This window comes from Bemisia tabaci, chromosome 4 (assembly GCF_918797505.1).
Source record: "Bemisia tabaci chromosome 4, PGI_BMITA_v3".
Classification (NCBI taxonomy): Eukaryota; Metazoa; Arthropoda; class Insecta; order Hemiptera; family Aleyrodidae; genus Bemisia; species Bemisia tabaci.
Window position 1 is genome coordinate 16242479 of NC_092796.1, and position 27740 is coordinate 16270218.

Sequence of the window (27740 nt, forward strand, 5' to 3'; positions counted from 1 at the left end):
CCTTCCGGTCAGAGTATCACAAGCGCCATGCTACGTCTAAACATTTTCGCCGCCATTTTATTTTTTTTACAGAGAAATTGTTCAACGAAGCTGTCCTGAATTTCCTTTGTGCAGATTCAACCAACAATTTCTCCGTGCAAAAATAAAATGGCGGTGGAAATTTTGAAACGTCGCATGGCGCTTGTGATCCTTTGGCCGGAAGGTGACGAAATATCCTTTGTGAAACAGTAGTTTTGTATTTGTTGATTTGCGTCACGTATTATCTAAAAATCTTTTCCCAGTCTGAATCTAGTCGTACTCCGCCTAACTAACTTGAAATTAAACCTACCTGGATTTTCATCTGCATCTTATTGGTCGATCTCTCACATACACGATAGGTATACAAATAGAAAAAACGATTTTTCCCCCAAAAATGTGGAAACAGTACTCAGCGTAAGTACGAGCAAAAAACCTCAGTGCCAGGATAAACTGTTTACACATCGCGTCCCCTTTTTCGGCATTTTCCCGCCTCCCGAGAGTTCCCAAAATGAATCATCCACGCGCGATGACAGGAACGAATTTCTCTCTCGTCCGTCTGTCAAGAACTCAAGATCGTTACGTTACGTTAAATTTTAAGCCCGCCGCCGCTGTCGACGGGGACGAAAATAAGAACTCCGCTCCGTCAAAAACCGTATATCTACAGATAGTATCCCCTCAGAGATACGCTGTTCTTGGCTTTGACGGGCAGGCGGCGCTGCCCTCCGATTCGGGTGCCAAGCGCGCGTGAAACTGAGACCGGGTGACATGAACCTGACCTCAGGTGTCATGGAGAATCGCTCGCGTAAGAAACTGCGACGGAAAACAATTGCTCATCCCGCGAACGAAGCGTTGCTCCCGGCCCCGGTTGGAGCTTTTGTTCCCGCTAAGTAACGAGCGCCGCACAGTGGAACGAGGAGGTTGGACAAAAAATATTTCTCTAAAATTTCAAATTTTGATGTTAATTTCGTCACAAATCCAATTTTAAAGGGTGTTTCCAACAGAAAATTTCACGGAAAAACCAAAGAAGCCACACTTGAAATTTTTTGGTTTCATATTTTTGAAAATATATAAGCTTTCAAAGTTCTCAGATTTTGTCCAACTTCTCCTCGTTGACCCGACCCACTGTGCGCCGTTCCGCCTACCCACGCAACTCAAACGGCACGCGCGCTGCTGAGGTTGCCTACGAGCCGTTTTGAAGGCGGACCTTGGAGGCGGCCTACCTGCGTTCGGAGATAAGCAGCGTTTCGCTCATTTGCTGGTCTGTAATGGAGGAGCACCGAACGCCCCCCTCCCCCCCGCTTTCTCCTCAAATGGCGGCTCGTTAATTTAATTAAATTCTGCCATTAAGAAATCGGGGCAGTGGTTGAGTAATCGAGCGACTAATGGTAGACAGTGAGGATTTTAAGCTGTGGTTATAATGGGGTATTGTTTTTCAGTGGAGATAGGTGGCTAATATTATGGCAATTTTATCGTTTTACAGTGGTGTCTTGTTACGTCAACGGTGCGAACATTAAATTTAAAAAAAATACAATCATAAAAAATAGAAAAACGTAACTCGAATGCAGTGTATTTCATGTTTACTTATTTTTGAATTTGCCACAAGTTAAAGAGATCCAACAAATTTACGGAGTAGAATTCAAAGAAGATCCGTAAGAAAACAAGAAAGAATCACACGATATTACGGGCAATTAAGACGATCGGTTTTCCTAGGTAGGCACGATAAAATATACTAGAAAATCTAAAACTATACAGCCCAAAATGCGTGTTTTTTTTTGTTTTTTTTCAGGCAAGTGTCATCTGAATCTTGGCCTCCAGAGCCCCATGGAAATCGTAAATGAATGAACTGATCGAAAAGATCCACGAAATGTCTCCCTTGCTTTTTCCGCTTTATTATTGAAAGCCAAATTACTTGCGTCCCTAAGGTTGCCTACAAGCCGTTTTGAAGGCGAACCTTGAGCACGGCCTACCTATGTTGTGTGGACGTAGTATCTCGTTCATTTTACTGGTTCGTAAAGGCGATCTAGCAGGCCCGATATGGCGACTCATTAGTGTAATTACATTTCGCCTTTAGAAAAGAGGGCAGTGGTTAAGTCATCATGAAAAGAAGATTTTTTTCTCCGTTTCCATTCAGTACAGAAAACATCCCCTCAGGGGACATTTTGAAACATTGTAGGCCATCTAGTTACAAATATTGTGGGTTCCGCTACTAGTGAGGCAATAAAAATAAACCGTTCCAATAGTTCATGTTAATTGTTACCTAAAGAAGATGTTTTGTTCAAAGTTCCAACGTTTCAATATTTCTACATTTATTCCATATCGTATAGGGATCTTTCAAAAATTACAACGATGGTTTTATACATTTTTACACCCCTCTCCCTGGTAAAAATTGGCAGTAGAATCTGTGCTCCAAAATACCATAGACCCACAGCCGGCTGTAAGATTTCCAATAGCTTCTATAGCCAGCTACACAATTCCTTAAAGCCTTTTATAGCCGATGGCGATTAAGCAACAGCCAGGCGATAAAGTTTATGCTAAACGTTACTAATTACGGATGCTGGGACTTAGTGAGTTTTTGGAATACTGCTCTCTTTTTGGGCCGGAGTATCTTGATTTATTTTGCGAGGAAAGCTCCGTACTTTTGATGGATGCCTGCCTTTACTAATATATTAGAGCGCCTTCAGTTTCGTATGATACTGTGCAATACCTCTGGTGTGAAATAGTTGCTTCAAGCGCCGTGGCACGCTGCGGCGCGGCAGGCGGGCAGCCAGCGCGAAACGCGCATTGGCGCCTACAAACCTGTGCTTAACCTATGCCTAACCTACGCTTGGTACTTCACGCGTTGCGCAATGCGTGAAGTATCCCTGTTAGGTTTGTAGGCGCCAGTGCGTCGCCGCTCCGCTTTGTGTTAGGCTTTAATATTTAATCTGGCGGAGTCAGCGTTATTCAACTCATGATTTTGAAATGTTTGCACACTCTGTATGGATTATTCTCATTTTAATTGATGAACAAAATCAAAAATATGTATTAAAGGAAAATATAATGTGTGTTTTGTAAATATTAAGGTGGTTATCCGTATCAAACTTAATGATTTCCAAAGCACACGAATTTCTACACATGTTCTTATACCCTTTTATAATCAATAGCGGAAAAGCAACAGCCAGGCGATAAAGTGTAAAGCCCGGCGATAGGAACTATAGCCCGGCTGCATAATTTTTTATCGCTTCGTACAGCCCAGCCGTATGATTTTCTCCGCATTCTACAGCCAGCTATATGATTTTCTGTAGCCTTCTTTAGCCGGCTATAAGAATTCCTATGGTATTTTGAAACGCAGCTCTTATCGCAAATTTTGACCAGGGTCTCTCAGAAAATTACTTAAGCTAAGCCAGACTGAGATTTTACTCTCAAATTTTCAAACTTCAGGACGTTTCAAGCTTGGCTTCAGGTTAGGCTCTGTCCTTCCCGCAGTCCATCTTTTTCATTGTCATGGCACCGGGCACCCTCTCCCCACCCTGCCTCCCCGAAGTATAAGGTGCCTGATTTTATAATGGTTAATTAATAAACGTTTTTTGGAAGAATATCCTTGTCAATGACGAGTCGTCGATTTTGAAAAGTAGATTACCAAATAATTCGTTTCTTTTCGGTGAACATACCGGAGAAATGGACAATGAGCACCAGCAAAAGTGATAAATATACCTACGTGTGTTGAACTTGAAAGCGATCATCAAAATACGTAAAGCTAATGTCACACGATCAAACCTAGCTATCAAACATCAAGGTCACGTGTTGTGATTGGCTTATTCGATGATTTGGACAAATCACAGAACTTGAACTTGACTTATTGATGGCACGGTTTGATCGTGTGGTATCAGCTTAAAAGTAAATAGAGATAAAGGCTGACTAACCTGTCGAGGGTAAGTTCCTCTAAAAGATTGAGATCACAAGCAATGTATTCTAGAGAGGCGTCGGTGATCCTTGGACACCACGACAAGTCCAAACTTCTTAATTTATGTAAATTCTCTGCGATTAATTCTACACCATCGTCCGTGATTTTACTACAGCCAGATAAACTTAAAACTGTTAGGTTTGGTAATGAGTGTACTGCAAACAAAATAAGACAATCTCTGTTTAAATACTCTGCATCAACAAATGAGCTGAAGATAAAACCTAAATCAAATCATTTCTTCAAAAACATTTCTTGATATTGAAATTTCACGAGGAAAAGCAACAAGACGAACATCAGGAAACTGAACCCCTCCCACATTTTCCGCACCCGGCCTGTGCTACCGTGCTAAGGAAAAACGCCGTATGAACCTTCAGGCGTTGCTAAATTTCCTTTGATAAAACTTTAATTTTCTGGAAAACTTATGAATATTTTCGCTCCAATTTTTCCGATAATTTAGTTCTAAATTTGATCTAAATAGTCTGAAATTTTCAAGGCTAAACATTCAGAACTTTCTTCTAAATTAAACATTTTATCGAGGGAAATTTGGCAACTCTCATGCTCATACGGCGTTCTTCCTTAGTACGGCAGTGTGGTGGGGCGTCGCGTCAAGTGAATCAATTTGTGGAGGAAGCGATATCCGCTATGGGAGAGTATCGAACAAAAAGCTGAGAAATTTTGAGGTAAAAAAAATGGGAAAAATAGACCGAAATTTTTCAGAAAACTGGTAGGGAGGACAAAGAGAGGTTATCTTCACTGAAACGCCACTTCCACAAAAAATTCCCTTTTCGGCCAAAAAGTTTCAATGAGAATCCTCTCATCTTGAACTTTTGATCCGAAGCCCGCGCTTGTTAGAGGTTAATCTTTTAGGCGGACCTCGGTTTGACACTCTGAGACTTGTTACTTAATTGTTATTTGAAAGTTGTTATCTTTTATCCCTAATTTAGTTTATCTTTGTAGCTAATGTCTCTTGTCAAAAATAGGATTGTATAGATCTCGAATCGAAACTTTAAAAAAATGGGTGACGTAATTTATGAACGGCTCCTTAAAGCAGGTCGTACGGATCTGCAATTCCTCCTCTCTTATAAATTACGTCGTACTTTAGACCTCCCTCCTTCTCTTTTACGACAAAAACCGACATTTTTCGTCGATATATCTACCATGAGTATCGCAAAATTTTCAAAAATCGGCGATTTGCACCAAATTTTGCGTGACGGCTCACAGTGTCAGATCCCAACAATAAATTCTTCGCCGAATCACCCGTACACTGGAAAAAAACACATTTGATCTAGAATCCAGACTCTTGAAAACATTGACAAGAAAAAGGACTCTTGATTCAATTAGATTTAGGCTTACCTAAATCAAAAGGAAATCCGCTCAAATTAAGAGGCTGGGTTCTTGATTTAAGCTTGAATCTGATTGAATCAAGAGTATTTTTTCTTGTCGATGTTTTTAAGAGTCTGAACCAGGTCTGAACTCTAGATCTAATGTTTTTTTTTTTTTTTTTTTTTTTTTTTTTTTTTTTTTTTTTTTCCCCCAGTGTACGTTTGGATTTTGCGTTGAAGACCTACCTATATTAACGATGCTATGATTAGTGAGCTCCCAGCAAGAGTGAAGCCGGAGTATACTAAGGGAGGCGCTCTGTTTGGGCGAGAAGAATCCCAAGGCGGCGTCGGTGACGTGATAGGCCTGCAGCGAGAGCTCGTACAGGGAGGGCAGGAGCTGAGCCACGGCTCCAATTGCTTCGTCTGCTATGTTGATGCAATCAGTGAGCGTCAGGCAAACTATCCGAGGAGACAGACAGGCCCAAAGCCCCGCTTCCGTCAGCTCGTTGCAGCCCGCCAGCTCCAACTCGTAAAGTGACTGCAACACCAACAAATTCAAATTAGTCACAGAGTCGGGGATTTTTTCACAGACAAGTTTTCGGCGGCAATTTTTACCGACGCACAGTGCATAGAGAAAAAAAAGGAGGTGTTTGCATCTTGAGGATTTGTACCCACCTACGTCATCAATGTAAACAAGACGCTCGTTGAGGGTTAAGTTGACGCTGTAAAAACGGACCATAATGTCCGATTTTTTTACTTAAATCAACTCTTTATATAATTTCAAGCACTTTTTATAGAATGACTTTTTCCCTTACATTACACCATTTCCAAGAAAATCGACAGGATAAAAACGTCGCTGTACCCAATGACGTCATCAAAGCTATAGATACTCTATGAAAAATTCCAAGATGCCCGAAATGCAAACACCTCCTTTTTTTTCTCTATGCGCACAGTGGATCGAGTCAATGGCAGAGGTCGGACATGACTTAAAAATTTTAAAAGCGTGCATCTTCATGAATTTGAAATTCTACTTTTTTAAATGAAGTTTCATCGGTTTTCTCGTAAAATTTTCTTTGAAAAAAACCCCTTAAAGTTAAAATTGTGACGAGATAAACGTAAAGTTTTACAATTTATGTCAAAAAATTCATGTCCGGCTGCTTCCAAACCTCCAAAGACTAGTTCCATTGTGCGCCGCAGAGGCAGGTTTATTTCATTCTTCGGGGAGAACGCTAAAAACACGGAGACTCCAAGAAGTTTACTGCGATCAAGGGGAAGTTTGGATTTACCAAAAGGCTTGAAAAAACTCCGCAAAAATCAGAGATGGTTTTGCGGAAGGATGAGTGGAGGGAAGGGGACATTTGCTTTGCAAATCAGTGTAATGCAATTTTGAAGTTAACGTCGCGATGCAAGCGGAGTCGTTTCCGGTTTAACAATTTGGAGGAAGCGGGATCGAAAAAAAGGAAATGTGGATGGTTCACACTGACTGCTATTTCGCCTTCAATTTCCGAGGTAGGCCAGAAAACATACTGCGTGCAGACATCTGTTTCCTAAGACTTGTGTCTTATGTCGTCTATAAATCTCGCCTCGCAGTAATATAAGTTATGATTAACTTCGCCTGCTGGCTGCTTATCGAAATGGACAGACAAAGCTATAGACAAAGGGAGTATGGAGCGATCCTAATGGTTGATGAAATGGGTGGTTCCTACAGACTAAGAGAGAAAATGATGGGCTAATAACTATCGGGTCTCTCGCGGGTTGCCGTTAGTTAGTCCATTATCTACCTTCTTTGTCCATTGCAACCACCCGCTTCCACCGATAGGCTCCCTCCAAATCCCTTTTGTCTTCTTTGTCCTATAGATTTGTCTATCAATATGAATGATCAGGTTTTCTGTGATTTTCTGTTATTTTTTTTCCCTTGATACTTAAGGTTGCGATCACACATTGTTAGAAAATTTACATTAATTATTCAGCATCGAAGTTGAAAATGCGTGCATGCATACTGAAAATGTGGACAATGCACAGCTGTACAGTGTACCTATGGCCAAAACCAGCTCAGAGCTCGAGTAAAAATTCCGACGATGGCTTCCCTCGTCACGAAATAATGTATTATATTTGCCGACGTCAAAGACACCCCCGAATCCCCCCCCCCCCCCAAAAAAAAGTCCACTTTTAGAGAGGCTCGACTTCTTCGGTTTTCCTTATCAAAGTGATGATGTTTCGAAATCCTCATTGGTATACGGTCGGAAAAATTAGCAAGAAAGGAGGAAAACGAAATGGCGGGGGGCCGTAAAAGGATTACGAGTCTTCGCCGTACCACTTTTTTATTTAGAAACGTCAGGAAGACGAAAGCGTAGCTCCAATTGACGTCACGGATCAACTCCTCAACATTTTTCTCTCAAATGAAGCCCCCGACTGCGCGCTGATTAAAAGGATAACTCGGAAATATAAAAGGCGCTCCGCGGTAGGACGTACGCCTACGGGAGCCTTGACGCAAAAAGTGAGGCTGAGCTAAAACGGGATCCCGTTATTAGAATAATCCGTTCGCATATCTGCGGCGAAACCTCACAAGTCGCGGCATCCTATTAATCGCACTTGTGCACTTTGGGAGTGACGTCTGCGGATGAGTTGTAGGCGGGCGAAGTCGCGAAGCTGTACAGCCTCGAGCGCGCGTTTAGTCGTTCGCTCGGATTTGACGGAGTTCTAGAAATCATCCCTCTAGAAACGAGATCCTTGTCTCAACCACTCTGTGCTCGATGACATTCTCCGAGTGAGCTTTGGACCGAGTTTAAATCTCGAGATTGCAGTGATTGTGCAACTTGTTTCGTCTTGCGAGGAAGCCTGAGTAGCAGTGATCGCGATAAGTAGCGATTTCATCGCTTGGTTATCACGATTATATCGGTGGCAATATATCGAGATATTATCGCATTACAAATCGCGATACATGGCGGTTAAATCGCTACAAATCGCAATTTGTGGTTCGATAAAATCGTGATCAATTTTTGTCGATAAAGTCGAGATTAAATCGCCGATTTCGCGATTTTTATTTCGAAAATATCGCGATGAATTGTCCGGCGATAAAAGCGCGATTTTATCGCGATAAGATCGGGATAATCGCTCAGAAGTCAGATGGTGATCCTGGCGATTTTATCGTCGATAAAATCAGCAAATAGCAATTTTTCCGTTGAGAAATGCTATTTGGGGAACGTTCAGATCTATTTGCTTTTATTTTCACATGAGGGAAATATTGATTAAAAAAGGAAATAAATTCCGGAGGTTTCGGTTGGTTCCGTACTCTCAGTTTTTTACGGCTGAGCAATTGAGCAATTTTAAAAATACTACATTTTATTTCGTTCCTACCTGCCCTCTGCTAAACTCGGCTGTCAATCTGAGAGGAAACAAGTTCGCTATCATTATTTGCTTCACTGCCAGCTACAAATATTTAGAAAGACGTTCAAGTTTCCGTCCTGTGCGACAGTTTGATGACTAGGTGGTGGGAAAAACTAAGACCCTGGGCCTGAGGGGAGAGAGACAAGACGACACGGTAATCGTGCCGTGCGTGGTCAGATCGTCAAATTTGATAAAAGTAATGGTCAAACTGCCGAAAAACGGCAAATTTCGAGAAAATTCCGGAAAAAGCTGAAAATTCCGGGAAAAGTTCCGATTATTTGAAAAGTTCCGAATTTCGGAATTAATCCGGGGAAATGGCAGCACCGGTATGACCTCTCTATAGTTATGACTACTGGTCGGTCACAAATAAATCACGAATCGGTGAGAATTAAACTCGTTGAGATTCAGAAGAGAGTGAATGAAATTCCTCGAGGTTTATTACCCCTGGTGCTCCGCTAGGTAGCGTGGGCGTCGACCGACCTTGAGTGGAAGTTAGGCGTCGATGCGGTTTTACGGCGCGGCGGCCCATTGGCACACATTTCCAGTATTTCAGGAAAAGCAATAAATCGCGGGGTGATTTACTTCCTCACTTGATGAGATGCTGCGGCGAGGCGCGGCCAGGAGATGTCAACGGGAACGGCACACCCAAGACTCTCCTGAGTCCACAAAACACATCCTGAGGGAAGAGCTGGACTAACAAGGAACGGGGGAAAACTCAGACGGAGGAGATTTAATGGAAGTTTTGCACGCAAATATTTTATCGTTTAACGTGAAAGTGCCTAAAGAACTGATTTTGCAGTATTTTTCATAATTTTTTCCGACTACGGAAAATAGTGCAAAAATAGACGCGATTTTTAAGACGCGACGAATTAATTATACGCGAATCTTTCAGAATCGCTGCATCATTTAAACATCGTCCGAGTTGCTGAATCGTTGCAATTAAAATACTTATTTACCCTTTAATTGTGGCAAAAACCGGGCAGGGACCGTCAAAAAAAATGACGCGTGGTCCTAGTTTTGCGGCAATTTTAGTGTCGCGCAAGCCACGGAAGGGAGCTCAGTCAAGTGTCGAGTGCGAGTCATCTGCACAATGTGATGCGCCTTCAATCCAGTGATAGCGGCAATGTGCCTATACTCACGATCGAGAAGTTACCGCAAATAACTCGTGCAAACGTGCATTGCGTTTGATGCAATGCGAGAAGTATTCAAGCAGTCTTGTAGGCGCTAATATGCCTTCGACGCCTCGTTGCCTATTGGTGTTCACACCCCGAGCATGCAATCTTGGGATCGAAGGATTGCGGAAATTTTCCCACTTTTAGTTTACTCACTTTTTTCAATTTTTTTTAATGAGAAAGAAGCTAACTTTATTGCTTGAAACGTATACATAATATTCTGCCGAAAAAAAAGTACAATTATGACGATTTTAAATAAATTGTGTTAAAATTTTGCGAGAAACAGTGGTGCCACTGGTTTTTACAAGTGTCAGAAATTGCTCAGAAAAGCTCAGAAATTGCTTGGCAATGACAGCAGGCTAGCAAAAAAATATCTGACATTATCTGGCAACTTGGAAGTTGCCACGAAGAATGACAACCCTGCTAATGTATTCCGCCCTATCTTTGCACGAGAGTTAGATTAAACGTATTGAATTTAGTAGGAAGGGACTCAATGACTTTAAGTTATGATAGAGAAAAAGAGGTTTGCAGTTTTCTTCCTTTATAACTCTGAAGGGAAAAATGAACTTTTAAGGCCACATTTTTTTTCCTCCTTCTTCTTCTCTATTAAAAAAAAAAAAGATAATTGATAATCAATTTTGTTTAATTTCGTTTAATTTTTCTTCGCCACGCAAAGAATATTCTATGCATGTATAAACATTTTAAATGCACTGGAAAAAAACACATTGGATTTAGAGTCCAGACTCTTAAAAACATCGACAAGAAAAAATACTCTTGGCTCAATCAGATTTAAGCGTAAGTCAAGAACCAAGCCTCTTAATTTGAGCGGATTTCCTTTTGATTTAAGCTGAAATCTGATTGAATCGAGAGTCCTTTTTCTTGTCGTTGTTTTCAAGAGTCTGGACTCTCGATCCAATGTTTTTTTTCCAGTGTGGGTTTTCTGCTTATTGGAAAAATAGAGAAGACGCGTAAGATTTGAAACACTGCAATCGAGATATGTGCTTTTACACTTTTATCAGCGGAAAATCGACACGAGGAATGTCAACAATGTTATAAATAAATGACTGTGTGTTCAAATAAGTGCTGGCACGTGAGGAGTGTTACCGATAATAACGACTTCTTTCTAACGATCCTGTGGAGGGCTAACAAGATTAAACCAGAAAAACGGAATTAATGAAGTGTCGTTAATGTAAGTGACTGTAAAGGGACCAAGAATACGTGAAAGAGAACCGGGAAAACCCGCAACAATTAATTTACCCGCATGAAATCGATGCCCAAATGAGTGTTTTTATTTGTTTTTGGCTCCAGCGAAAGAGCGCAGTCTGCCATTTCTCCAATATTTTTGAAAACTTGCCAAATGACTACAGTCTTAAATTTGAACTGTATAACGTTCGCATCATGCAAGAGTCGCCGAATTGCATCATAGCCCTACCGTGTTAAGAAAAAAACGCCTCATGAGTATTCAAGTGTTGCCCAATTTTCTCCGATAAAATAGTCATTCTTGAACAACTGTATTAATATTTTTTTTAAACAAATTTCTGATAATGAATGATAAATCGGTGCAGACAGAGTTAAGAAATTAAGCAGCACATTGCAGTAAATGAGTTTTCAACGAAAATTCATGTGGAACTTGGTGAACACTTCAAAAAGTCACAAAGTCAACGCTTGACCGAGGAACTGACGTTTTTGGAGTTCGTCAATTTGAACTTTCCACATACCATAGAAACAAAGCTGACCCGAGTCAATGGAGGAATTTTGTTTCAGTGTGATTTGATGTGAAATCTTTTTTTCAGTGTGCTGAATTTTTTTTCTCTCTCTCTTTCTCTCTCCCTCTGTCTTTTGACAAGTTTAAAAGCATACTCTATCAAATCAAAGGAGAGAGAAATTCTTGTGAAACCTCTAGTTTTTTGTGGAATGCATAAGTTTACTTTCAACGGCTTTTTGGGCCGATGTTGGTTTTCATTTTTCCGCAAAAGCGAAACGTTGCAATTAATCGGTTATAATGTAAAATATGAATTCTAATTCATATTTTACAAAAAACGCATTCATATTTTACTTTTATATTTTTTCATCCCTTACTTATTCATTTTGAACTGAACATATTAACTGAACATATTATTTCTGTGCGAATGTTTAAATGATGATTAGTATCTTGTGGTCTTTCTACTCTTACTTACCTGCCTACAGGCCAATTGGACGAATTTATGATGAAATGAACTATGTGCAAAGGGCTTGCGTGGAAGATAGTTCCTTTTCGCATAAATATAGTCCAATTGTAAGTAAATTTCTATCGAAAATTTATCGAGGGGAAAATTCTAAATTCTTCAAAATATTCATTTCTTATAGAGAGAAATTCAACCGCGTCCGATTGCTCATTTGGCGCCCTTCCGTCGCTAGGCAAAACTTTTGACCCGAAGGATTGCATCATCTGGCAACGTGGGTACGTAAGTATTGGCGCCAACCGAGATAGAAACAAGATACTGTTCCAATTTTTCCATCCTCCGCCCTGCGGTCCTCGTCCCTTCCAATCAACTTCCGTTGACATCCGGGAAATTTTTCCAACGCGGAAGCCGGAAGTGTGCCCTCTTTCGAAAATCAGTTTATCCGTCTCTAGAATAAATCGAAGCACTCTTCTTTTCCTCCCTTAAAAAACTCCCCTTAATCCGAGGGAGCTATTTTTGTTCAATTTGGTGACAGGCTTGCCTCTCGGACGGGGATCGGTAATTGCGATTGGGTGGGTTTCATACACTTGGAACTAGCGCAGAGGCGGATCCAGTAATTTGGCAACACCGGATTTCCTCCATTTAAACCTATGCTATATAATCGATTCTTAAGAGAGCACCCGCCCCCTCCCAGAATCGATACACTTCCACAGGTTTCAATGGAGAAAGACAATGTTGCCAATTTGTTGGATCCGCCGATGAACTAGCGGTTTACCCGTGCGGGGCGCTACATTGAGCGTTTATTAGTGAACATTACATGCAATCTTTAAATTACTCCTAAATAATAATGTGGAGTAAGTGAAAAAAAAAGAAGAGAAAATAACCGTAGTAAGCCAAGAAACACGCGTGATTACTCGCCCCACTACACATCTCTCATTCTGTCGGGTTGCACCTTCAAAAACCGTGACGGCAACATGAGTAGCGTGAGAGTATGAATAGTTGCGCGCGGTAGCTTTACTAATATCACTATCGCTCCATCCCGGCTAGAAACAAACGTTGATTGGTCAATATCAAAGATGCTGTTTTCGAGGGGAAAAACCTGTGACCCATAACCGTTTTAAACCACGATTTCTCTGTGGGTTTTGCGCCTGTAAGACTAGATTTTCTTAGCTGCCGTAATTTTCAACTCCGATGGTGTGCGACAATTTGAACTTTTAAAATCAGCAGTTCCCAGAGATACAGCTTGTGATAGATAATAATAGGTGAGTGCGTGAGCAGTCATCTTAACTTGCATTTATGAGTATAGATGAGACTTTGTACTTCGACTCTTAGAGGCAGTTGCTAGTAAGTGACGTTCCTATACGACGCTCCCATAAGGATTATGGAGTTTTTCTTTAATTGTCAATTTCGCTAAAATTTCGTGAGGAAAATTATAAATTGACCGAAAATGAATGAAATTCCTCGTATTACTTGAGAAAAAAAAAATCGTAATATGGCGATCTTGCGTATACACGTTGCACGTGCTCACATGTATATCGACGGCGTAAGTCCGCAATCACGTATCTCGTTTGCTGTGTCTGAGAATCTCGCCACCTCTGTGTTATTTGTTGAAAGGAGATCAAATTGACGTCATTCCTTGAAGTTTTTGCAGAATGGTCTTCGCTTAGAGAAGAAAAATCATGGCAGTTTTAAAGAATTGCCGTTGAGTAGTCTTCCGTTTAAAAAATAAAGTATCACAGGAAGTCTGCGTCGTAGCAAACCGAGTTATGCGATTGCCGACTTACACCGTCGATTTTCTCCTTTGATACATATTATTTTTTTTTTTCATCAATTAAAATTAGAATAATCCATGTAGATTGCAAACATTTCAAAACCATGAATTGAAAAACGCTGACTCTGCGAGTTTAAATATTAGAGCCAAACAGAGCGAAGCGGCGCGGCGTGCTGCCAGCACGCAAGGCTCACTGGCGCCTACAAACCTAAGTGGATACTTCTTGTATTGCGCGATGTTTGAAGTATCCGCTTAGGTTTGTAGGCGCTTTTCGCGCTGGCCGCCCGCTCGCCGTGCCGCGGCGCGGCACCTGTAACTATTTCACAACAGATGTGTTACACAGTATCATACGAAATTGAAGGCGCTCCAACATATTAAGAATGACAGGCATTCTTCAAAAGTACGGAGCTTTCCTCTCAAAATTAGAGTCCCTTTATACCAAGAGTTAAGATCGCAAAATAAATCATGATACTTATCGTATACAGGAAAAATCTAAGAGCCTTTAGCTGTGACAAAGCAAAAGGTTTATCCGGTTCAGGTGTAATAAAGGTAGGAATTTGTTGAAAGGTAATTAAGTCCTGTTGCACCAAAGAGGTGTTATAAGAGGTGTACGCAAACCGAGTTATGTGATTGCCGACTTACACCGTCGATATATATGAGTATGTTCATTGTGCATCAGTAGAGTCCCTTTATACCCTGAGTTACGACAACTCACTTTTGGTTGGGCCAGGATTGGGCTGAAAGTGGCCTAAAAAAAAATCCAATTCTGATTGGTTCTCGCTCATGGAGGCCGAAACGAGTGCACCAAGATGGCGGTACCTCGAATGTGAACAAGAATAATGAAAATATTACCTAATTGTGGTTTATCAAGAGTAAATTGTTATTTCCAAAGGTCCAAAATGAAAATAGATTAAGAAATTATTCACAAACCAATCTCATTTTCTTTTTAATTGATCACTTTGTTGATTTTTTATTGGTATATTAACAACAATCTACAATATATGTATTCAGTTGACTTTGGATGGGACGCCTCACAATATGATCACTGGCATATTAAAACGGGTGGGGAGGAACTTAGCATGTTGTTTTTGTGTGACAGACATCGCAGGATTCCTGATCCTTATCCCTCAATATCGTTCGTTTGGGTGCACTCGTTTCGGCTTCCATGGCCAGCCAAGGACGGCTGCCAGTCAGCTGATAATCGAGTTGTCGTAACTCTGGGTATAAAGGGACTCTATGCATCAGCATCTTCGCCCACAGTCATGAGAACCCTGCTTAGATATTCAGCTCTAACTTTCTGTCCATCTCAGTAGCCACGCTTCATTATTTAGCGGACCTAAGCACATAACAGGGACTGATACATCTTCATTTCCGGGTTATACTGAATTACTGACCGGAAGACTTTAAGATATTCATGACTACGATGATAATTTGACACCAGGCAAATTTTCGCGAGTGGGTTCGGTCGAAGTTTTTAACTTGCTGCCAACCTCCGTAGCAACAAAACGAAATTCCCTTCGGACGACGCAACGGTGCGCATATAACATTTGGTTTTAATGCTGGCAGCAATTAAGACCACAAGGGAGGAGGGTCGAAAAGTAGATGGATGCAAACGTTGGCCAAAATTCATCAAGCAGTTAAGTTTAGTTCTTGACGGCAGCAGAGCGTTTTTCTCATTTGGTTCGCAACCCTGCCGATCTGATTGAAAACGTCGACCAAATCCACTCACGAAAATTCTCCCCGGACTGTAGCAGGAGACAACAGGGTGTCTACTAATAATCTGTGCAAAAATCAGTACTTTTTCGGTACTTTCCCGAGAAATTCAGTACCTCCTCAACAGAAAAATTCAGTACTACTTCAGTACCCCCCGATTAACAAAATTCGGCAAATTTGAATTTCCCGCTCAATTTGCGACAAGAAAAACAAAATAATGAAAAAAAATTCAAACCCTTCTTGCAAAATTACGCACTTTTTCAGCACTTCCGGACCGCTCGTTAAAAATCAGTGCGATTTCCGGACTTTCCAGAAATTCCGGACGATATCAAAACCAAGCAGCTGGTTTGGTATGGACATGTGCGGAGAATGGCAGATAGTAGGTTGCCCAGAAAGGTATTTGATTGGGTTCCTCCCGGAAGAAGGCGGCGTGGACGTCCAGTAAAAGGTTGGCGAGAGGGAGTGGAGGGGGAGATCAGACGGTGTAATCTGCCCGATGATTTGTGGGAGGATCGATTCCGATGGCGATTTGGAGTCGCAGAGCGCTCTAGTGCGCTGAGGTAGCGGCTTGGTATGTATGTATGTATGCACCCTGGACAAGCAATCTGATCACATGATTTACAGACAAACTCTGATTGGTCTAATTCTGGCGAGTTTGTGTTCAGGAACCAATGCCAACAACAGCACACGACATTGTGACGACAATCCGATAAGAAACGGAAACGCGCTTCGAAAGTTCCCATCGTTGCCAAGACACCGTAGTGAAAAGTCTCTCTATTCGCCTCTTGACAGACGCAAGCACAAGATCTGGTCCCGGTGCCGGTCATGAAAACATTCCGTCTCCGCGAAAAACGAGCGAGGGAGGAAACTCGGTGAAAAACGGGGCGGAAATGGCAGAGATCTCGCGAGAGAGGACGCTTCGGCAGCGGTGCATCCTCGGCGCGGGGAGCTTCCTCACGTGAGAACAAAAGCATGGGTGAAAAAGTGTCGACTTGGGAAGTTGGCTCGCCCTTCGGGCCGACGTACAGTGGAACGAGTCAATTAGAGAGGTCGCACATGAAATTTGAGACTAAAACTGCGAATTTTAACGTTTATTTCGTCTCATTTTAAATTTCAAGGGGTGCTTCCAGCGGAAAATTTTACGAGGAAACCGATAAAACCACTTTTAGAGCCTCAGAGTTTTGTATAAACGGAATGGAGATGTTGCATGTGTGAGGGATTTGCCATTTGACCCTAGAATCTTGTGTAAAAGTTCGCGAGAAACACGATGGTGCCACTGGTTTTCTCTGAAATCATCTCCCAAGCTCAAAAAAGCTCTCAAAGTTGAGGCCAAAATGGAGGGGATATCCCACCCTACCCTGAGAGTCCACCTCTACATCAAGACAAACTCTCCATGCAAAGATAGGGAGCAAATACATTAGCAGGGTTGCCACTTTATTTAAGGACTCCAAAACTGAAAACACGGCATTACTGCTAATGTATTTGCTCCCTATCTTTGCATGGAGAGTTTGTTTCGATGTAGAGGTCGACTCTCAGGGTAAGGTGGGATATCCCTTCCATTTCGGCCTCTACTTGAGAGCTTTTTTTGAGCTTGGGAGATGATTTCAGAGAAAACCAGTGGGACCATCGTGTTTCTCGCGAACTTTTACATAAGAATCAATGGTCAAATCGCAAATCCCTCACACATGCAACATCTTCATTATAAGCGTTTAAAGTTTCCAAATTTTGTCCGACCTCTCCTACTGACTCGATCCCCTGTGCGACGAGTGAGGCTCCACACTAGAGCGATGCTCCCTCGAGGGCTTTCAAGACTTCGTTATGAGGGACTGAACGCCGTTGAACGCTCCTGAAAGCTTTGAAAAAACACTTCTCACTTTTGATCCGGGCTCAGCTTCCTCTCCGGGCTCCTCTCGACTCTCTGCCGTGCGCGACTTCGGCGTGCGTGCGTGCGTGGCTATTGATCCCGTTTTGATTCGGCAACATCAAGAATTTATGACCGGAGTAAGCCAACGTCGAGACATCCTACAATTTTTGCCAAATATACGTCACAGGCAATAAGAGTTAGAGCGTGGAGATATGGGACTGAGGCAGAAATGTTAAAGTACTCAATCCCCGGAGGATTATGGTTAGGGGTGGTTATGGTCTTGGTTAGAAGAACTATGGATGGAGGACAATAGCGGTTAGGTGTCGTACAGCCATAGAGGAAAAAAAAGGAGGTGTTTGCATTTCGGGCATCTTGGAATTTTTTGATGATTTGATGACGTAGGTCGGTACAGCGACGTCCCCTCTTTATGCTGTACCGCTGTATTGACCTACGTCATCAAATCATCAAAAAATTCCAAGATGCCCGAAATGCAAACACCTCCTTTTTTTTCTTTATGTCGCGTACAGCGTCTGGAAGTGCTATGAAAGCGACTTATATGTACGTAAGTATCCCAATGCAAAAATTAACCGTTCGCGATATGACTCATCGAATACAGTACAATATTTCGCCTAACAACTCTGGTGATAGGATAGTTTCCCCAGAAAATTTTACGTAAGATCACGCAGTCGTTTCAGACTGCGAGCCTGAGAATCGCATAGTACGCAAGAGCTTTTTTGTGACAATTATTCGCCACCGGTTGACTGCGAGCGGGAAAAAATGCCTCATATTTGCGTTAAAAATCGTGGTCTGGTCGGGCAAAGGCTATTGTTTTATGACCAAGCGCTTAATAAAGCCTTGCGCGGACACAGGGTAATTTCCTCAGGTGTACGGCTTCCGGGGTGGGGGATAGATAATTACCCGACACATTTCGAACGCGCGAATAATTTCTGAGCATCAAACACGCAAAGCTCAGCCAATGTCAAGACTCGAGGACTGTAATACGATTTCTGTCACATGCAAAGCGACTGACTTACGATCTCCGAATAAACCTTTCAATTTTTCAAAAAGCTCGCCTCTCAATTTGAGCAAATTCCGCAAAAATATGGACTCGCGCCCCAAAACACTCTGCTGTCTTAAGGACCACGAGTTATACTGCCGTCCTAAGGAAGAAAGCCCTTATGAACATTCGAGAGTTGCCAAATTTTCCTTGATAAAACATGTATTTTTGAAGACATTCATGCATATTTTTTCTTGAAATTTTCAGATGCATACAAAATTGTCTGAACATTTTGGGAAAAAAAATTCACAATTTTTTCTGCATTAAATTCGATTTTACATACATAAAGCCGCTTTTATAGCGCCGCCTCGCGCTCTGCGACGCCCTATCGCCATTGTCCCCTATCCTCCCAGAGATCATCACGCAATTGGCACCTTCTGATCTCCTCCTCCACCCCTCGTCGCCAACCTTTCACAGGACGTCCACGCCGTCGCCTTAAGGGAGGAACCCAATCGATTTTTATCGAAGGAAATTTGGCAACGTCTAAAGGCTCATACGGCGTTCTTCCTCAGCTCGACAGTAGACGACTCCAGCAATCAGGTTAGTTAATTATTGCCGCTAGCGAGCCTGTAGAAGAGCTCAAAGCGCTCGTCAAGGGTTTGGCCGTGTAGGGGCCGATGAAACCCCCACAAACTTTCTTGCGAGTATAAAATAACGGCACACGGTGGATCGAGTCAATGGTAGAGGTCGGTCATGGACGACGAAAAAAAAGTCGGATTTTAAATGTTTTTTCTTGGTTTTCTGATAGTTAAGCTTCAAAAATGAATGTATCCATGGTTTAAGGGTCTTTGAACCCTTAATATTTATTCTGATACGGAACCACCTTAATATTTACAAAACACACATTATATCTTCCTTTAATGCATATTTTTTTTTTCATCAATTAAAATGAGAATAATCCATACAGGATATGCAAACATTTCAAAATCATGAGTTGAGTAACGCTAACTCCGCCAGATTAAATATTAGAGCCTAACACAAAGCGGAGCGGCGACGCACTGGCGCCTACAAACCTAACAGGGATACTTCACGCATTGCGCAACGCGTGAAGTATCCCTGTTAGGTTTGTAGGCGCCAATGCGCGTTTCGCGCTGGCTGCCCGCCTGACGCGCCGCGGCATGGGCGAAAATGTTGAAATGGTGCGACTGAATTACGTATTTTCAAAGTTTACAGCGGTGGAGTACTCAGAGTTAGTAGCTGTATGCTCGGTGATGTTGCTGCAGGCAGCTTGTTGAAATTCTGTCATTGTCAATTGGATAGGATAAGACTAAGCTGAGATGTAATGTGTCAGTTGTGTTGCTCGGTTCTGTTATCGTACCTTCAATTGATTGGATAATGCTTTATAGACAAACCATCGGCACCTCCTTTACGTGAAAGACAACCAATCGACTGTTCTACCTCCCTTTAGACACAACAAACGGAATCGAGTATACTACATTCGACTAACCCCATGACTTTTGAAATTACCTAGGTAACTAAAATTATTCCCAGCTACAATTGAGAGTCTTGGAGGACAAGGCGTAACGTGCAGTTTTGGAAAAAACTGAGATATTAATGATTTCAAGTAAAACTAGTGTTAATACTTATTCTGTGAAGAAGTCGCTCCCACATTCAAATTTGTAAGCATCTAAAGTCAGTTTGAACTTCCTTCCCGCCATGAGGACCCATGTAATTTCGAAACCTCAAACACGTCATTTCTCGAAACAGCAAAAACTGCACTTATGCGCCTAGTCCTCCAAGCCCTTTAATTATCTTGACAACTGGCCAGTTGAGGTCGAATTTTGTCGGTGTTAAAAGTCGTTACACCGAAATTCAGCGTCTGTCACTAAATTAAAACTATGCACTAAATAAGTGTAAAAACGCGTGTTGGTGAAATCGTAATATTCCTTAAGCTCAATTCACACTATCAAACTTTTCATCTGACATAATTGAACAAAAAGTTGGATGGAAAGTTTGACGCAACATTTTTTTATTCAATTACCGTTGCAGTGTGATATCGTCATTCCAGGTTTCCAGTTCCGGATACCTATCGGCATTCGGTATTTTCGTCGGCATTCGGTATTTCCGTCAGCCTTTGGTTCGCGAAGATACAGCCTCGGCAGACGTTGGTCGGAAGATTTCGTTCCAACTTTTCGTTCAACTTTCATTGGCGCCGCCAACTGGATGGAAAGTTCAACGAAAAGTTGAATTCAACGTCACACTCAAGTTTCTGTTCAATTTTTCATCAAATTATCGTTTTCTCTCGTCAGTATCAAACTATCCAACTTTTCATTCGACAAGTTGCATCCAAGAGTTGAATAGACATTTTGATAGTGTGAATTGGGCTTTAAAAATGTACAGGATGAGTCCTCCCAGCCTCCGTTTTGGTTAAACTGGCGAGTGATATATTGCGACGATTTTTTTAAAATCTTGTCAAATGTTGGAATAAAAATTGCAATAGCCCATGCGCGTGTAGGTCTGAAAAATCTTGTTGCGGAGAAAATAAAAATTGCAAAATTCTAGAAAATGAAAATAAATTTGACCACGACAAAAGTATCACCTTTGATACTGCAATCGAGTGCAGTGCCTGTTTCAAAAACCAAATTCAGGTTTTTTTCGAATTTGGCTATATTTTCGCAAATTTTTTGACAATTTGTTTCTATTCATGGAAAATGATTTTTTAAACTAAGTGCAGGATTATCGTCGTTTTTTTCTTACGTAGAAGTCAAAATTTTCCACAATAAATGACCAAATCGATGTACCTACATTCGTTTAATCACAACCAGAGCCATAAGGATATATCATTTTCAGAGAAAGGTCCGTTTTCCCCGGCACAAAATTCGGTCCCAAGTACAAAATTACGTGACCAGAATATTGCGAAAACATTGTTGCATCGCATCTTAAGGACTCTGTGTAGAATCACTGCGTTGCTGTCGGAATATATTGTTTTGCCGGAGAAATATCTATCCTTACTCTGGTCTGGAGTGGGCCGTGCAATAGCATGCACATCAGACTGCACGCGCAAAAACTTACAAAAAGCAGTGAGTAAGCGCCTAAAAAATTCATGAAATCGATATCCGTCAGAGAGCCCTTTTCATTATGAATTACTTCGATGCAGTATTCAATGGCATTTCGGGAAGGAAACCAGGAAGTGTCGGCAGGATAGTGATGGATAGGGAAGTATACAAAACATACAAACAAATCGAAATATCGAAATATTACACTTAAAGAGGTTAAGAGGCCGTGTTCGCCATATTCTCTACATCATCATTCTTTCGCGGGAGGGTTTTTATGAGCTAAAGTTGAGGGGTAGGCGAAGAGTCAGAAGAAGGAAGGGAACGTATATCAGTATCTTTTTAATGGCTTTGAAACTTTGATGCAGATTGCCACCATACTTGCCAGGCCGACAGCAAAACATTTTATGAGTACTTTTTTTCTGATGGTTATTCGCTTTGTGTTTATGAGTACTTAAGTATACCTAGAACGATAAAATTCAATAAAAAGGGCATCATTGGAGAAGAATCATCGTGCAAATATTCAGGCACGATTGAATATTTTAATGGGCGATGTATACGTGTAGATTCAGGGACTAAAACTCACCTAAAAACTGTTGACAATTGATAGGAGCTAGGGTAACATTTCCTCAGTCTTTCTTTTAAGGAATGAAGTAAAACGTAAGGGTCAGTACATGATTAAGTAAAACTGATTTTTGTTCAGATTTTCTACACAAAGGTTCAAAAACAAAGAGATATTGGTACCGCAGCATGGAGATGCTTCATAAATAGAAGGTAAAGAAAGTGCACAAAAATGTTAAGCCAAACTGAGAATGTACAAATTTTAAGTCCAAAGTTAAAAAAACATTATTTTGAGAGCAAAAACATTCTACGCTTTGATTAACGTTGTTCAATACCCAATGCTGTCACATGAGAATGTAATGTTATGCTCTGTGGAAGGACAAAAAATGCTCACATCCGCTTTCAACTTAAGTATACTCTGTAGGATATAAAGAGCATTCCCCGTTGAAAACTGAAATTCTAATTTTTCAATCCAACTTGACAAAAATCGCCCCCCTGAGGCCCTTTCCCCGTAAATTTTAATAATTGTAGGTAGGAGCTTTCATCAGGAATGAGACACGAGTAAGACCAGCAAATTAAGCCTCGTGCCGTTCGAGCACCGCACCATACTCCAGCAAACCTGGGTTCTATTTCGATGAAGGGTAATTCTTCCCACGTGCGCAACTATAAACGTGGTTTCGCGGAAGAAAGCTTCATTCAAGCCCTTCAAAGCATTCTTCTCCGAAAGAAATTAATTTACTTCCTCTTCGGTGCTTTGTAAAATTACGGCGTTAAATCTGGCAACCCGGGCGTCGATACTCGTTCCCGTTCGACTCGCAAAGCGCACAGCCCCATTGAGAGCTGCCCCTTTTCAATCATCGCTGCAAAGGGCTTCCCCCGATAAATTATTAAGAAATTGATAAATACATAATTAGGACGCCGCGTGGGACGACTCGCGTTTCCTGGAGCGCGGCCGCGGGGCCTTGAGAGTGTCCCTTTCGGCGAACTTTTTCACGAATCGGCCGAGCTACACAAAGCAGGGATACTACTTCTAGTTCACTACAAATATGACTGATCTGTACAGACGAGAGCCGCCACTTATCGATGTACTACACGCGGTTTCATTAAGACGCAAATAACTATCGTGAATAACGTATTTATGTATGAAACGGAACCATCAAATGTGTGTTGTGTAGCAACATTACTGAGTATGTGATACAGCGAGTGTTTGAAATTGAATTTAATAGAGAATTTTTTAAGAATAATTGGGAATCAGACATTGCTCAAGCCGGTGGTATAATTATTAAGAGATTGGAAGACGAGTCATATACGTGCATTTTTGGGAAGAAAATGAGAATAATAAATTATAATAATATAATTAATAATATAACTTTTTTGTTCGCGGAAAATCCTCAGTTCTTTTTGGCTCGTTTAACTAGGTTGGCCATAGGATGGCTGTATTGAACGTTCCAAGATTTTTGGAACATACCTACAAATTCTGCGACTTAACATCATTTCTTGATTGTCGTATGGGAAACCATCAGCTATGTAGCAGCGCAAAATCGTAGATCTCTATTCTCAACGCTTATAGCAAACTAGATTATTCAAAGGGGCTCATCGATGCTTTTTCAAGCCCTCTCATTGGCTAGCGATGCAAGTTGGGGTAATCGATGAGCTCCGTCGAAGCCTCAAGTTTGGACGTGGGCAAGGCGCTATAAACGAATGAATTACAACGCAGAATTATGAGGTCCCGCTGTCAAGGGACCGACGGGCGAATAAAGGGATATCGGAGTCGTTGATAAAGCTAGACGCGATCAAAGTTTTCGGCTGTTGCCAAGGGCGCGGGCGTTTCGTGGGTGTCGGTGACGAAGGGCGAGGGAATTCGAAAGTAACTACTTATATTTATATGTTTCTGCGACTTAAATTTCCGGCCAATGACGAATGGCGTCGTATGATGTCCCTGGAAATGGCATCGAAGTTTAAATCCGATAAAAAATCTTTTGAACGGAAGCGGCGAACTTCTATCTAACGATCGTTGGCCAAAAAGTTCGCTTAACGCGCTTCTGGACCGAGAGTCCGAGGGGTTCGCCGCGGCACGCCTTCATTTTTTTGTACATGCAATAGGAGCGATCGTCTAGTAGAAATAGTTACTTTTAAGTGTTCCCGGGTAAAAACATCAGGCAGCAGTTGTTTTTCTATTTCAACTTGCTTGAGTGTCCTGACCAACATACTAGATCGCCCTGTGGGCATTTTTTTATGCTCAATATACCCCAGTCATATAAGGTTTGCCATGTTTAATAGTCTTAATGCAAGATGTACATGAACAAAAAAAAGGAAAAGAAGAAGAAAGTTGCGTTTGGAGCATCTTAAAGTTAGCGCCGTATGAAACAAACTAAGTTCGTCTCAAACTTATGAAAATAAGTGTACTTCAGCATCAATAAAAAACACCTGCTGAACCGAGATCTTCAAACTTTTACAGTGAACAAAAATATCTTTCAATTTCAGCTTTACTAAAGAAAGCGAACAAAAAAAGGAGGAGGGGAGATTATCATAATTCATTATTTTGCGTTCACGTATGAGCGAACAGCTTATAATGTCGCTCAGTTCGACTAAGACTCGACGCCCTTGTCGCCTTCAGGTAAGGCTCATTTTCAATACTTGTTACTTTTTATATAGAGAAGCTGTCCTTATATTCGGCACGTAACGCTAGAGGAGGATGTTCATAATTTTGTGACAGAATATGACAGGGGCAGAGGCGTGGCGTGCTGTACAACACATCGATTGATCTGCCATTTAATCCATAGAAAAGAATCGATAAACAGGGTGTTCGCAACGAACGCCTTAATAACCGATTCTCTACAATAGCTTCAAATGTGAAAATATCGATAATCGATCATTCACGCCTCGCCACTGGGCAGGGGAAAGGAGCGTCAAGTTCAGCGTCAGCTCGCGCTCAAGCGCGACAATAACGGTGATACCACTATTCGACCACGTGGGAGATCATGTTGTCTACACTAAAATTTGAAGGCGATCTTACACAGCGTTGAAGTCATCTATTCTCGTCCGGTAAAAAGCTGTTTTGTTCTGCGTTTTCCGAGTCAACGAGGCATCCCAAGACGATGGCACAACTCGACCAGATGAAAACCCGTGTTGCCTACACCGAAAATTGTATGCAAACTGCCGTTGCGCTATAGAACCACCTCCCCTCCTCATTTGATAAAAGCAGATTTTTGTGCATTCCGAATAAGCGCGGTACGGAGAGCACTTACCGTGCATATCTAAATACCATTTATCTCGCAGTGTTTTAAACCTTATCACAAAATTATTTCAATCTAGATGAACTATAAAAATATCCTCCACTTGAAATTTTACCTATATTAGTTGGTCGTAGAAGAAAAGCCTCCTTTGCTCTCTGAGAAATTCACCTCAATTTCTGACCGTGCGAAATCACACTTCTATCGATTTTTTTGGGGAGGTTCGGAGGAATTTTATTTAAGTATAACGTAACATACAAGTGTTTCCTTGTATCTATCTACATGGTTTAAAACGAAAACTAAACGAATTGTATTGAATTTATAGGGTAACGTTAGATACAATGGAAAAAAATCCATTGGATCTAGAGTCCAGACTCTTGAAAACATTGACACGAAAAAAGTACTCTTGATTCAATCGGAATTTTGCTTCAATCAAAACGGAATCCGCTTAATTTAAGAGGCTTTGTTCTTGATTCAAGCAAAATTCTGATTGAATCAAGAGTACTTTTTCTTGTCGATGTTTTCAAGAGTCTGGACTCTAGATCCAATGTGTTTTTTTTTTTTCTTCAGTGTAATACGATTTTAGAGATATTAAAAATCACACTTTCCACGGCAATTTCAAAACGTAACAACGGATCTATACGCAAAAAATATATCCGATTCACGGGACGACCTTGCCAATCCGACACCGTGACAAGCCCTTCGAGTGCGGTGTCCCTGGAACACTCCGTCCCCGTCCGAAATGTCCTCAAGCCCATTCTTCCGGGCGGTTCTCGGACACAGGTCCGAATGACAACGGACAATGAAAGCTGCCGATCATTTCAATGAGATACCTGCGGTGTAATCGGATACGAGGGCTTTTAATCGGGGGAACGTGATCCGCGTTCCGACTCGACTTCCAACAGCGCCGCCGATTTCCCGCCAAAATCAGTGCGAGGCCACCCACCCGGCCAAAAACCGCGTATCGGCCATGGGAACCCTGGGGCGCGTGCGGGGTTTTTGCGCGGGGAGGTTGATTTTTCGAGGCGACGGCGCCCGCGGCGGCCGAGGATTACGCTGAGCCACTGTCTCTCCATAACACAACTTTTGTGACGTAGGGACGACACGATTGCGTCAGCCGCATGGAAGGGGATTTGTTGCCATCACATGGAAACCTGCCCTACCCCTACCGACAGGTAACTTTACACCGTCTTCCGCGCGCCTATGCATGCCGTCCTAAGCGAGAACGCCGTATCAACACCTGAGTGTGCCTTGCCAAATTTCTCGCTTTGAAATACGAAGTTTCGGTTCACTGGAAAAAACGTGAAGTTGATTAACATTCTGCGGATGTAAACATAGAGTACATAGAGTCGTAATGCAAGTGGGAGAGCTGGCGCCACTTTTAAGCATTTTACAGGTCCCGAATTCCGAGATTCCTGTGCGGCGCCGGGTCCCTTTTTCGATACATAATCGATTGTTTGCGATACAGGGGGACCCGGCCGTATTCCACACCGCTATTTTGGATCGAATATGTATCGAAACACACCGGGCCCGGAACTCGTCGAGCAGAACATGGCGCCAGCTCTCCCACTTACATTACAACTCTATGTACTCTATGGATGTAAATAAAGTGTGCGAGAACTTATAAAATGCAGAATTACCCACAACAGCAGTTAGTTTTACATGTTGGCATAGCTAAATTAACTGCTACAGTGGGTAATTCAGCATTTTTTAAGTTCTTGCACACTTTTTTTTCATCCAGAATGTTAAATCAACTTAATTTTTTTTCGGTGTTAAAATGTCATTTGGATTTTTCAGAGAATTTCACTTGCATTATATCGATGGCTAAAGTGAAAAATCACGTATCTCCGTTTGCGAAATTACGGACTTCCTGTCATACTTAACTTTTTCTTTTGAAAACAATGCAGCATATTTCTCTAAAACTTTCCCGATTTTTCTTCTCAATTAGGTACCAGAATATTCTGTATTAATTTCAAGCTTTGAGGTTGTTATGTATCTCTGCGAAAAAAATAAAATGGGATCTGAAATTTTAAAACACTGCAATAGAGGTATGCGGTTTTGAACTTCGGCTATCGATATTCTAAGGCATCTTAAAATTCGCATGTCCGATTGCGACGTTGCAAATAGCCGATCATGTTATATTTGTGTTAAAGAAACTGACCGGAATTTTTTCTTAAAATTGTGCGTAAATATTCCTCACTGATTGAAAATGTTCGTAAAACATTTCGGGACAATTTTGATTCGCTTTATCTTTCGGAGAGATAAAACAAATCGGTGAAATTTCACCGATACTTCAGAATACTTTGCAAGCGGTTCAGTTCATATTCGCGCCAGTGGAGTTTGTAAGGATACTTATTCATCCGACAATTTTGGTCTCCAAGCGTGACAAATAATAACATGGTGAATTAGAATTGTCTATACTATTTCCTCAAAACCATGCTTTTTTTGAACTGCAAATTGCAAACTATCATTACTCCAGATTCAGTTGATATTTTTAGGTGATACGAGTACCAAAATGTTTAATAAACATTATTTCCTGCAGTG

The 27740-nt window shown here is 41.6% G+C and overlaps 1 protein-coding gene across 1 annotated transcript in view; it reads right to left on the reverse strand.

The window, feature by feature from the left end:
* Positions 1–27740, reverse strand: part of LOC109034324 (uncharacterized) — a 61749-nt gene that overhangs the window by 6217 nt on the left and 27792 nt on the right. Inside the window, exons 3-4 of the mRNA XM_019047402.2 lie at positions 5530–5821; positions 3921–4116 (exon numbers count right to left, since the gene is read on the reverse strand). Of these exons, the coding sequence (XP_018902947.1) occupies positions 3921–4116; positions 5530–5821 (488 nt within the window). The remainder of the gene's footprint in view (positions 1–3920; positions 4117–5529; positions 5822–27740) is intronic.